This window comes from Asterias rubens, chromosome 19 (genome assembly GCF_902459465.1).
Source record: "Asterias rubens chromosome 19, eAstRub1.3, whole genome shotgun sequence".
NCBI lineage: Eukaryota > Metazoa > Echinodermata > Asteroidea > Forcipulatida > Asteriidae > Asterias > Asterias rubens.
In genome coordinates, this window is record NC_047080.1 from 11,082,926 (window position 1) to 11,095,123 (window position 12,198).

Here is a 12,198-nt window from a genome sequence, read left to right on the forward strand (position 1 = left end):
TTTGATTTCGAGACATCAGATTTAGAATTTGAGGTCTCGAAATCAACCATCTAAACACACATGCAACTTCGTGTGACAAGGGTTATTTTTCTTTCATTATTATCTCGCAAATTCGATGACCGATTGAGCTCAAATTTTCACAGGTTTGTTATTTTATGCATATGTTGAGATACACCGACTGTGAGGACTAGTCTTTGACAATTACCAATAGTGTCCTCTGCCTTTAACAGACATAATTTGTTTTGTACTTTCATAAGGCCTTTATCTATTGGAAAATGAGGGCATCACACAAATAAAGGTCTCTTACAGTGTTTTCTTTTAAATTTAAAATGAAACAGTTGTACAAACTTCATAAAAAAACTAGATGATTGGAATGAAAATACATTATCAGAATTGTGATAATGATGTATTTTACCTTTAAAAGTGTGTGTGAGACTCAATCATCAACGTGCCTTTTTGAAAATTGCCAAAACCTGTGCCTCACCATGTAAAAACAAGCATTCATTTAAAAAAAGCAATTTGACAGGTCCTGATGTGTAGCGTGCGACCCTTTATAATTATCAACTGTCACGAAAGTGCATGGACTGTCCCACAGGAGCAAAGCTTGTGTAAATTTCTTTGACGGGTTGGTGTCCCCGTCCTCCCCCCCCCCCCTGGATCTGACACGCAATTTCAGAGGGGATTGGTTGATGGTTTTTCACAGTTTGAGTGGTTTTTAGGGGCTGTACTTTTGCCTTCCTGTCAAAGCGTGATTTTGTGTGCGTGAAATCTTTTTTTTGGGAGTTGTTGGTAGTTTTATGATGGCAGCCATTTGTCAGCTATCTTCTTGATGGTTAATCAAGGGGCTCCTGCCCATTATAGCCCTTTTCGCGAAACCACGGCTTTGATTCGGCTCAGGCTATATAGCTTGGCCCCGCGGTTGTTTTGACAATTGCGCGTGCTTTGCGCGTACGTGCTCAGGGTTTACGACGAGAGAACGGAGCCTTAAACGGAATCCTAAGCCGAAGCCGAGGTGTCAAAAAGAGCCTATGGCATATTGGCGAATAGTACAGGGGACTGTTGTCAATTCTGTGATCATCCGTCAGTTTTTTCCACATTCAGATAGGGGGCGGTGCCAACTTTAAAAAGACAAAATAGAGTAAATTAACGGACACATTGTGTCTCGTCTCCATGTTTCTCTTGTGGCTTCTAACCTTATGTGTCTTTTCAGGGTGGGCGTTTTATTGACAGAAGATTCTTGTTCTCTTTAGTCAACAGGCTCTTGTTATTGATAACTAACAGTCACCATTTTTCCAAAGAACGAAAATCACGAAAACAATATTTTATGGATTACAAATCTCATTTCTTCTAGCTACGTGTACAATGTAAATAGGGATATATGAAACCTTGTGTATTGTATGAGTTCTTGTCCATCATAAAATAAGCTTGATAGATTTTTAGCGTTCAATGAAAGTTCTGCTAGGGTCTTATCGTCAGGCCATTATCTGTTTCTCGTGTTGATATTGGCCCTATCCGATCAATTAATTTTGAAGGAAATGCTTTCAAGAAACACATTTGGTGTGTAAACATTGCAAGGCTGTTTATAATACAAGCTTGGCGTTTCTTTTCATCGACCAGTGATTCCTGCCACAACAGTGTCAAACAATAAAATGAAATTAAAAACATGAGAAATTCTTAAAGGAAACGCCAGGTTAGCACTTTCTGCGTAGGCTGCTTGCGCTTCTCGCGCTCTAAAGCTTTCAGCGTCAAGTTTTCATCAAGGAAGATCTGTCCCTCTTCGCTGAAACATCTCGAGGGACGTCAAAAACTTGTCAGATTCTGTTTGGATGAACTAATCAGACAGTGTGACATGTAAATGTTGCCTGCAGTTATAGTCTGACTATTTGGGACGATAGTCTTGCTTTAATTGCATGCTATGTCAAATTAATGATTTTGCCTTGGCCTACTTCGTCAGATTAAGTTTGGAGAATGAATATGATGAACGCTAAATAGCAATGTACACAGGTTGTAATCGGATTAGCTCGCAGTCTCTAATCATTGGGTTTAAGATGCACTTTTCTTGAATAATTAGCTGTCATAAACATTGAGGGAAAGGCTTTTGAGCAATCGGGGAGATGAAATTTCCATTCATCCGGATCGTGCAACGCAATCCCTTTCATCTTTTTCATTGGAAGTATTATGTGTATTGATTCAGATGCTCTGTCGTAGCATCGGGATTTCTTTGTGGATTTAAGTTTGTGTTGATTTTGGCTGAGTTTAATGGTTAAAGTTTGTTTAATATTTCTGTACAGTACAACATGTGTCTCTGCTTACAAGATGGACACTGTGGGGTGATTGTGGGGTGATTGTTAGGTAGGAGCAGTACTTGTAAGTGTTTTGACATTATGAGGTGCAGCCACAGTGTTTTTAAAGGACACTATTGATTGGTTATTACTCAAAATAATTATTAGCCTAAAATCTTACTTGGTAATGAGTAGTGGGGAGCTGTTGATAGTATAAAACATTGTGAGAAACGGCTCCTCTGAAGTAACAAAGTTTTTGAGAAAGAAGTGATTTTCCACGAATTTGATTTAGAGACCTCAGATTTAGATTTTGAGGTCTCGAAATCAAGCATCTGAAAGCACACAACTTCGTGGGACAAGGGTATTTCTTCTTTCATTATTATCTCGCAACTGAGCTCAAATTTTCACTGGTTTGTTAATTCATGCATATGATGAGATATAGCAAGTGAGAGGACTGGTCTTTGACAATTACCAATAGTGTCCACTGTCTTTAACAGGAATAATTAAATAAAGGAATCATAGACAGGACCTTGGGAAAGCCCACAATGTCACTCTACTAAACATCTCTGGTTTAAAATTCTCTCTGTCAGTGCTAGCTTGTGAATAATGACACCTTGTCGCACAAAAAGAACTAAGGAAAAAAACAAAGAAAACAAACGGGGACTCTTGTATTAATTTCATGGGTGATTTCCTCAGTAGTTAAATCATCTTTCAGAGCCGTCCTGAACTCGGTCAAAGTAGTTTACCATCAACTAAAAATATCCGACACGTTCCATGTATTTCTGGACAGGATAATTTGCTTCTTCAGCTGGATGCCATCCCCGGTCTGCCCCCATTAACGTAATTGGTGTTGGAGTAGCGCTATATGTTGTCCGTTTTAACTATCTACCATGTGTGCAATGCATTAAAGGCACTGGGCACGTTTGGTTATTGAATACCAGTATTCTAACTTGGTGTATCCCAACATGCATAAAATAACAAACCTGTGAAAATTTTGGCTCAACGAGGCATCTAAGTGGCAAGAAAGTAATGAAAGAAAAAACAGCCTTGTTTGCGCAAATTTATCCGCTTTCAGATGCTTGAGAAAGGCTTCAGGTCTGAAGTCTGTCTCTGATTCAAATTTTTTAGTTAGAAATTACCTCTTTCTCAAAAACTACTTTACTTCAGAGGAAGGGGTTTCTTACATTGATTATACTATCAACAGCTTTTCGTTGCGCTTTACAAAATAATTTGTTTATACTAAATACATTTTTTGAGTAATTACCAAAGTGTCCGTTGCCCTTTAAGACGATCGGAGGATTGTGGGACAGGGGTTTTGAGGAGATCGAGTCGTGACGTGGGACTGTTTTAATAGGTGCAACCATGCAATCAATTATTGTCTGGCCCATATGTGTAATGGAAACTGCCCCGATATTGAATAAGATGAGCTAAAGGGGATTGTGTGTTCAGGCTTGGTATTTTGAAGCAAGGTGCATTGAAACCCCTGTGGCAGATCGACCCATCAAAATCTAGGGCCACTGATTTTCCGCGATCGCGGAAAACGGACGGAATTCGCGGAATCCTCCCTTTGAAACGGAAAACGGGATTTCAGAAAATTTGATTTTTTTTTTTTTTTTTTTTTTTCTTGACGCCAAAACTATTGAAATTGCATTCTTTATTAAGATTCTTTTTGTTAAACTAAAAAAAGGCATCAGAAATCAGACCATTAAAAAGTACGAGATCGTAACCGTGGATCATTCTGTTCTACTTCACACCATCCTCAATGTTTACACACATGATGTACACACGTTGTTAACATGGTTAAGCGAAGGGCATTATTCGCGGCACGTTTTAAACATTTTTTGTTCACCCAAATTGCATTTTCTCCCTCTCTTTTACCAACAATAATACACAAACTAGCTTACCTATGATCTATAAGAACACATACAATGTTTTTTCATCTCGGAAAGGTCTAAAATAAAACCGTAAACTGTCAACATTCTGTCGCCAAAGCGAAAACAAAATGGCTGACATTTTGTTTGTGGATGGAGAATGGTCACGTCCATAGACTTGTTCCCAAGTCTTTGATCATGCTGAAACAGCGCCCTCTTGTGGATACACTCCTGTCATTAGCCTACAATGTGGCTGATGCAGAGAATCAACTGCAGTTTTAGACTTGGAATCAAGTCTATCACATCATGTGCATTGATACTGCAGTCACAGTGCAACCTTTTTAGAACAGCAGTATACAAAATAATCCACAATTATAAAAAAAAGTATTTTTTTGAAATTTGTCAGTTCAAATGAACATTTTACGAAGTCAACAGTGCAACTTATCTCAAATTGATTTTTATAAGTGTGTCCCTGGGTATTAAACAACCTTTTATCTAATTAAAAAAACATGAAACGGAATTTTTTGTGCCTGAAACGGAATTCATGTTTTTGCCAAACGGAATTTGCACTTTTCTGAAACGGAAAATCAGTGGCCCTAAAAATCCCACAGTGCATGTTAGCTTTAAGTCTGAACTGTAGTTAAATAATTGCATCTCCAATTAGTGTTCTCCCTTCCCTAACAGTTTTTACAGATAAGCATGGAAATTTTGCTTAGCGCTCATGTACTACATCAAGAACGCAGCACGCTACATTTAATTGGGTTTAAAGAACTGTTAGATACACTTCTTGAACATGTTACTAGGCATTCTGTGCTTACACAATTAGCACAAAAAATAGTTGTTTGCCAGCAAAGAATGGTGATTGGATTGCAAATGTAATTTTTTTTGTGGTGAACAATGCCCTGAATTGGTCCTGGTCATTGACAACAGTTACGGGCAAATTTGCTACTTAAGGTGGCTTTCACAATCACATGTGATCCTTTTTCAATAGTTCTTGTAATTTCATAGTAGAACCCCCCCCCCCCTCCCCCACCCCCACAAAATTTGGGACCATCTTGCCCCTCCAAATGCGAACTTCCAGTCCTGGTATTTAAAAGCAAAAGTGAGGAAAAAACAACTTCCTTATATGTGTCAGTCTACCCAAAATAGATTCCTTCTTTCAGTCGTTAAATTGTCCACGTTCAAATCGTTGCATCAAGACATGGAGCAAAAGACTCCCTGGCGGTTGGGGAAGGAAAACCTGAGTTACATTTTATAGTCCCTCGCCAATCATGGATGGATTTGCAATTCTGAATCCTTTCTCCCCTGAACGACAAACAGAAAGAGCGGGGGTAATGATTTGGAAAGATGCATAGGTACGTAGCGTGGTCTGTAGATTAAAGGGGTGGTAGATGTTTGCTAATTACTCTTAAAACTAATGGGAGTAACAACGTTTCAAACAGTATACCCTGCTCGTCTTCAGGAGAAGACTGCAGAGTATTGACCCCTTGCACGCGCGTCACACGTGGCGACTGATGCCACGCTCACCATGTTGGTGGGCAGTTAGGTTTACGTGTATTATCGCCGCGTCGCCTAAAATGTGCACTTCACTGCATAACGCACAGCATAGAGTTATATATAAAAACGCACAGTGAAATTGCCCACATGGCGCATTCAACATTTTTTGATGGTGACGTCAGGTGAAATGGGTCAATACTGTACGAAACATCGAAACCACACCGGCTCTTCTCAGAGCCAACACTCACACAAAAGAGATTTACACATGGTTTGAGACCCGCAAGTTTGCTATAGTTTCTTCCTATTTATCCACACCATGCAAAGCTTCAAACAATATTTACAAACTCTGACGTCAACCAATACTTACAAACAGTGACGTTTATAATAAGAAACATTACAGTGTGCAGTTTTTAATACTGCACAGTTCTGTTATAGCTTTTTATCACAGCCAAAGGCATTTCAAAGCACTCTACAATGTTTTACTACAAGGTATGCAAAGCTATGTTCAAAACACATGGCCTATTTATTTACATAGCACCATGTAATGGTTACCAAGGTGCTGTGACCCAATCTGCAGCCAACCACACTTAAAAACAAGGGGACGAACCCTTTCCCTTAACGATAAGTGCATCACACAACACACCCTACACCCTTTAAAGATGGCGTTTCCATATGAGTGTTTACCAGGGACCCTTGAAATGGCTCTACCTCCACCCTGGATGTTCATTAACAGTCCTCAATAGTCTCTTAAAGGCAGTGGACACTATTGGTAATTACTCAAAATAATTATTGGCATAAAACCTTTTGGTGATGAGTAATGGGTAGAGGTTGATGGTATAAAACATTGTGAGAAACGGCTCCCTCTGAAGTGCCAGTTTTCGAGAAAGAAGTAATTTTCCACGAATTTGATTTCGAGACCTCAGATTTAGAACTGGAGGTCTCGAAATCAACCATCTAAACACACACAACTTCGTGTGACAAGGGTTATCTTTCTTTCATTATTATCTCGCAAGTTCGATGACCGATTGAGCTCAATTTTTCACAGGTCTGTTATTTTATGCATATGTTGATATACACCAACTGTGAAGGCTAGTCTTTGACAATTACCAAAAGTGTCCACTGCCTTTAATTACCCATGTGCTTCGTATTCAATCGCAAATTAAAACCCCCAATTAAGTGTTGAGTAGGTCTTAAATGACCACCTGCGTTTCCTCATGGCAATGGGAGGAAGGTACTTTTACCTCAAAGTCTGTGAATTCTTTGGGGGAAAATGTTCTTTAAAGGCAGTGGACACTATTGGTTATTACTAAAAAATAATTATTATCATAAAACCTTTCTTGATTACGAGCAATGGGGAGAGGTTGATTGTATAGAACACTGTGAGAAACGGCTTCCTCTGAAGTGCCATAGTTTTCGAGAAAGAAGTAATTTTCCATGAATTTGATTTCGAGACCTCAAGTTTAGAACTTGAGGTCTCGAAATCAACCATCTAAACACACACAACTTCGTGTAACAAGGGTGTTTTTGTCTTTCATTATTATCTCGCAAGTTCGATGACCATTGAGCTCAAATTTTCACAGGTTTGTTATTTTATGCATATGTTGAGATAAACCAACTGTGAAGGCTAGTCTTTGACAATTACCAATAGTGTCCAGTGTCTTTAAGGACTTTGAATTTGGAAAAGTATATCAGAGGGTGTTTATGAATTAGTGGCTATGGCCTAGTCGCCATGCTGAGGCATAGGTTGCCCTTAGCAACAGCTGAAGCCACAAATTTGGACACGGTCTAAAAACTTAATCAGATAGGTCGGGATGAGCATTCACATGAAATTTGGCCTTGGCTTGAAAGCATAAAAGTTTGCTTAGCAAATCCTGTTTGTGTTAAGCAAGAATAAGCCTTTTTGATGTATGGCGGACGTTATAGGAGTGTACTGTTTGGTTTGGGTGTATGCGCACAAATTTACCCAAACCTTATAGTGTTGTAACATTGTGTCCCCCATGAGGTATGGCGGACTTGATAAGAGTGTACTGTTTGGTTTGGGTGTATACACACAAATTTACCCAAACCTTGTAGTGTTGAAGCATTGTGTCCGCCATACCTCAAAAAGGCTTATTACGTCAAATCAAAAGTTAATTGTGAACCTTTGGTTTTAGCAATTCTACTTTCTTTTATATCTGGTACTGTGTGGTGGGGGGGGGGGGCTACAGTATTTTTCCTTTAATTTCCAGAGTTGTAATAGGCCTCCAGACAACGAAAGTGTCAACACAATTAACCTTATTTTGTCACATTCTAACTCAATTAGTGCGGAGTCACTTGATTCGATAATCTAATCAATCTAATCAAATCACAAACTAATTATCTTCATCATTCGACATAAAGGAGCTTGATCGATATCATGGACTCCGTATGCAGATAGAGAAATTTAATGCCTGCCACCTTTTGTTTTGTCTGTTTGTCAGTTGTCAAGTCGCAAGCCAGTTTGTGTTTTCTTTAAAAGCTATGTCTGATTGTTCCTTAAAGGCAGTGGACACTATTGGTAATTACTCAAAATAATTATTAGCATAAAACCTTACTTGGTAACGAGTAATGGGGAGAGGTTGACAGTATAAAACATTGTGAGATACGGCTCCCTCTAAGGTAACGTAGTTTTCGGGAAAGAAGTAATTTTCCACCAATTTGATTTCGAGACCTCAGAATTAGAATTTGAGGTCTCGAAATCAAGCATCTGAAAGCACACAACTTCGTGTGACAAGGGTGTTTTTTCTTTCATTATTATCTCGCAACTTCAACGACCGATTGAGCTCAAATTTTCACAGGTCAGTTATTTTATGCATATATGTTTAGATACATCGAGTGAGAAGACTGGACTTGACAATTACCTAAAGTGTCCAGTGCCTTTAAAGGTAGTCATAGATTGGCATTCAAAAATGAATGACCATAAAATCATACTTGGTTTGAAGCACTGCAGCTGTTTTTTTTATTTCATTTATTAATTTTAGTAAAAAAGCAAGTACAGTCAATAAGTTAGAACGATAAAGAACACAGATACATGTACCATCATGTTAACATACATTAGGAGAGAGAACAAAAAAAGAGTAAAAATCAGTAGCACCCCTGATGGATTTTAAAAAAAGGAAACTAAATTACTATCGAGTTAATGATAGTATAAACTGTTTTTAGAAAGGATTTCCTTCAAAGGGAAAATATTGCTTTAACATTTTCTGCTATAAAGCAGAAATGAGCAGGATACCGGTCACAAATTGTGAGACCTTGATTAATGATGAGACCTTGATTAATCCTAAGTTAGGACGAGTAACTCGTCCTTAACTCGAGATAGGATTAATCCTAGCGTTTGGTCTTGGCCTTGGTGCTCCTTAAGTAGTTCCCAAAACACTGTCAGATATTCAGATTGAAGATTTATTTGCAAGAAGAAACTTGCCTTGCCATCTCAAAGATGAAATTCCAGGCCTGTAGTTTCCTTGTTTTTCCCCCATGGTCTGACTCCGCTTCATGTTGCAGGGGAGAATTGTTCGAAATCAATTTGTATTATTGCAGTTTAAGGTTACAATGATTTATCATCCCATGCTGACTCTCGGACTAGACTATATCCATTTGACTTAATGTGGTTACAAAAGGGAAAGAGAGTATAGCGTATCCAGTAAATGAGTTTAGTGTTTGTAGCTAAAAGCTTTTGTGGGTACAGATTTTCATCAGAGCTGATCAGCTAAGTGGAGTCGGGGGGTGGAGGGGGACGTAGAGGGCAGTCTTGTAGGCGAACACTTCCTCCGCTTTCCCCTTCACCCACATGTAATACTCTGTTAACAGAGCCACATTTCAAAAAGCCTGTAAGCACAAACATTCCACAAAGCACAGATAAATCTAGCTTAATTGAAAAGTTTTATTTGCCAAAAATTCAGTCTAAAGTATGATACAGTTTATAACATATTATTATTAATATTATTATTAGTGAAATACTTTTACCTTATATTTTTGTTAATCGTCAGATAATTATTTTCCCCTCGAGTAAAAAGGGGCCACCAGGCTCTGAAGTCTTCTTCCCTCCCTGGTTTGTTTTTCAAGTTTAAAGGCCGGTTTATAGTTGTTCGCGCAATGGTCGTGCGATGGAAATCTTGACGAGCGCTCATCGGCCTCAGCGACCATGACTATAGACTTTGTTTTTTAGATCACGCGTCAAGATTCTATCGCATGACCATCGTGCGACCGACTATAAACCGGCCTTAAGTCCTCTTTAACACTTTTCAGTGCAGACAGAGTGAGATCTCTAGGATACTAAGCAATGCTTGTCCACGAATCTGTACTTTGAACTCTTGTCCCTCATCGTGACACTTCAAGAAAATATCCGATGAGATCTGTCGAGAACTGCACGGAGTAGAGTTACGCTTTCTGTCTGAACAAAATAGAACGAGTCCCGCTGGAATCAATCAATTCTGATGGAAATTATGTCTGCTCTGACTTTGTGCTTGATTTTTTTTTTTATTCTACGTTTTTTTTTTCTTCCTTTTTTTCTGCAGGTGGCGCACGCTCCAGAGCTAGAGGCGACGTTTAGCGCATCCCGGGACAAGACGATACGAATGTGGAAGAGGGGTACGACAGATGGGGGAACAGTTGAGCTGTGTAATTGCAAGCAGACGTTCAGCGGACACGACCTGGTTGTCACGGGAGTTGATTTTGGTTGGTTTGATTTGCAAAATTTTTAAATTATTTATTACTGGCAGCCATCATGTCGCCGGCGAAATTTGACTGTAAACTAAACTTATATTTTTTTAGAAAATAGAATTAGCTGTTGCAAACTGCTAACCAACGAAAAGGGCCTTGGGTAAAAAATGCAAAAAAAGTTAATGGCCTAAAGTTTCAACCATAGCAGAGTCTTTCTCAAAGGCTCTTTTTTTATTTGATTACACATCCAACAGTACAATCCAACAGACGTGCAACTCTTCCGCATTTCCGTAAAAAAAAAAAAAAAAAAAACAAGTATGCCTGGCAACAACAATGTACAACTACAATCATGTAAAATAAGTCTAGTACATGTACATGCTAACAATGCACCTTAGAGCATAATAAACCTCAACATTTTCTAGGGTACCATTGTTGGTCTCATGTCCCATGGCGTTTCGGCTGCCTCGCTCGGCACTTGCGTTGTGCCTCCGAAAATTGTCCTCTTTTATTTCAACGGGCAGTTGCATGCCTGAATTAGGACCAATAAGGGGGATGGATAGGAATCAAGAAGAAATGCTCATTTTTTATGAGGGAGGAAAAACCCCAAATGGGGGAAACACTGTCAACCTGGGCCCAATTTTCATGGCTTTGCTTACCGCCGAATTCTGCGCTGACGATCACGATTCCCCGCTTACGTGCAAGCGCCGAATTTCTGTGATAGCCTTGTAAGCGTAGAATGCCTAGTAACGTGGAGTACGCACGCGCAGAAGCCCAAATTCGCCGCTGACCTGTGAAATACGCTTGCCGTAAGCACAGAATTCCCTGCTTCCGTAAGCATCGATTCCGTGCTAACGGTAAGCAGAGCCATGGAATTGGGCCCAGGTAGTGACTGAAAACTCAATCTACATGCAAGGCTCCAGTCTGAGGTGGGATTCGAACCGGGGTCCACAGAGGTGAAAGGCAGGGGTAGAAACCACTGAGCCAACCTGATCCCCAACATGTTCCCCACATTTAGCTTGATGAAATGTTAGACGTCCCCTGTTTTATTTAATCAATTTTAATGTTCTAGACTTCCTTGTTATAACTCTTTTGCCGAAGACTTGTTCAAAGTCATTAGAGTTGCTTTAAAATGTTGAAGCAAGGGAGTATGTCAATAAAATTCAAATATATGCAATCTTTGGCATTTCGGAGTAGCAAAAAGTCGGTGCTGGGTGAAAAAAAAAAAAAAAAGATTGTCAATCCATGATTTCCATGCCTGATGAAGGCTTAGGAGTAAAATAAGGCAATGACCAAGGTAATAGCTAGGGGCATGAAGGTGCAGTGCCTACGTGCTGCATTTGTCAGGCCTGCATTTCAATGTATGTCAATTGATTTGTTAGCAAGATAAGTTTTTTTTTCCCCTTGAACACACGATCAACACAGGATCAAGTTCTTGATACCTTAAAGTAGTAAGTTTGAAACATATTTTCGTGAAAAATCTGAAGGTAAAGTGCCATGAAAATGCCTTAATTATCACTAAATGACTGCCAACTTGAAAATCAAAACAGAAGTGCATTAATTACAGGCCTGCTTCCTCACGGAGGCAACTTAGCTATTGCCTTGGTGCCCTTGCCCTTTCAAGAACAAAGCATACAGACCTGTAACTGGCTATTAAGAAAACAAAAGAACTGTGAGAAAAATATATAAAAAATCAAAAATCCAAGAAGCCTGTCTCTGATCCAAGCAATCATCTTCTCACCCCCTTAAGGAGGTCCTGTTAAAAGCACTTCAAACTCATTATTCCTAGCAAGTCCTGTCTGTTTTCAAAACCCTCCTGCCTGAAGTCCGTCGGGCTTCAATTTCCTCTTGAGATCCTACCTCGGCGGAATGCT

The 12,198-nt window shown here is 39.3% G+C and overlaps 1 protein-coding gene across 1 annotated transcript in view; it reads left to right on the plus strand.

Annotated features, from left to right (window-relative positions):
- LOC117303125 (WD repeat-containing protein 31-like) overlaps window positions 1-12,198 on the plus strand; it is a 31,411-nt gene that overhangs the window by 10,421 nt on the left and 8,792 nt on the right. The window contains exon 4 of the mRNA XM_033787224.1: window positions 10,183-10,342. Coding sequence (XP_033643115.1) covers window positions 10,183-10,342 — 160 coding nt within the window. The remainder of the gene's footprint in view (window positions 1-10,182; window positions 10,343-12,198) is intronic.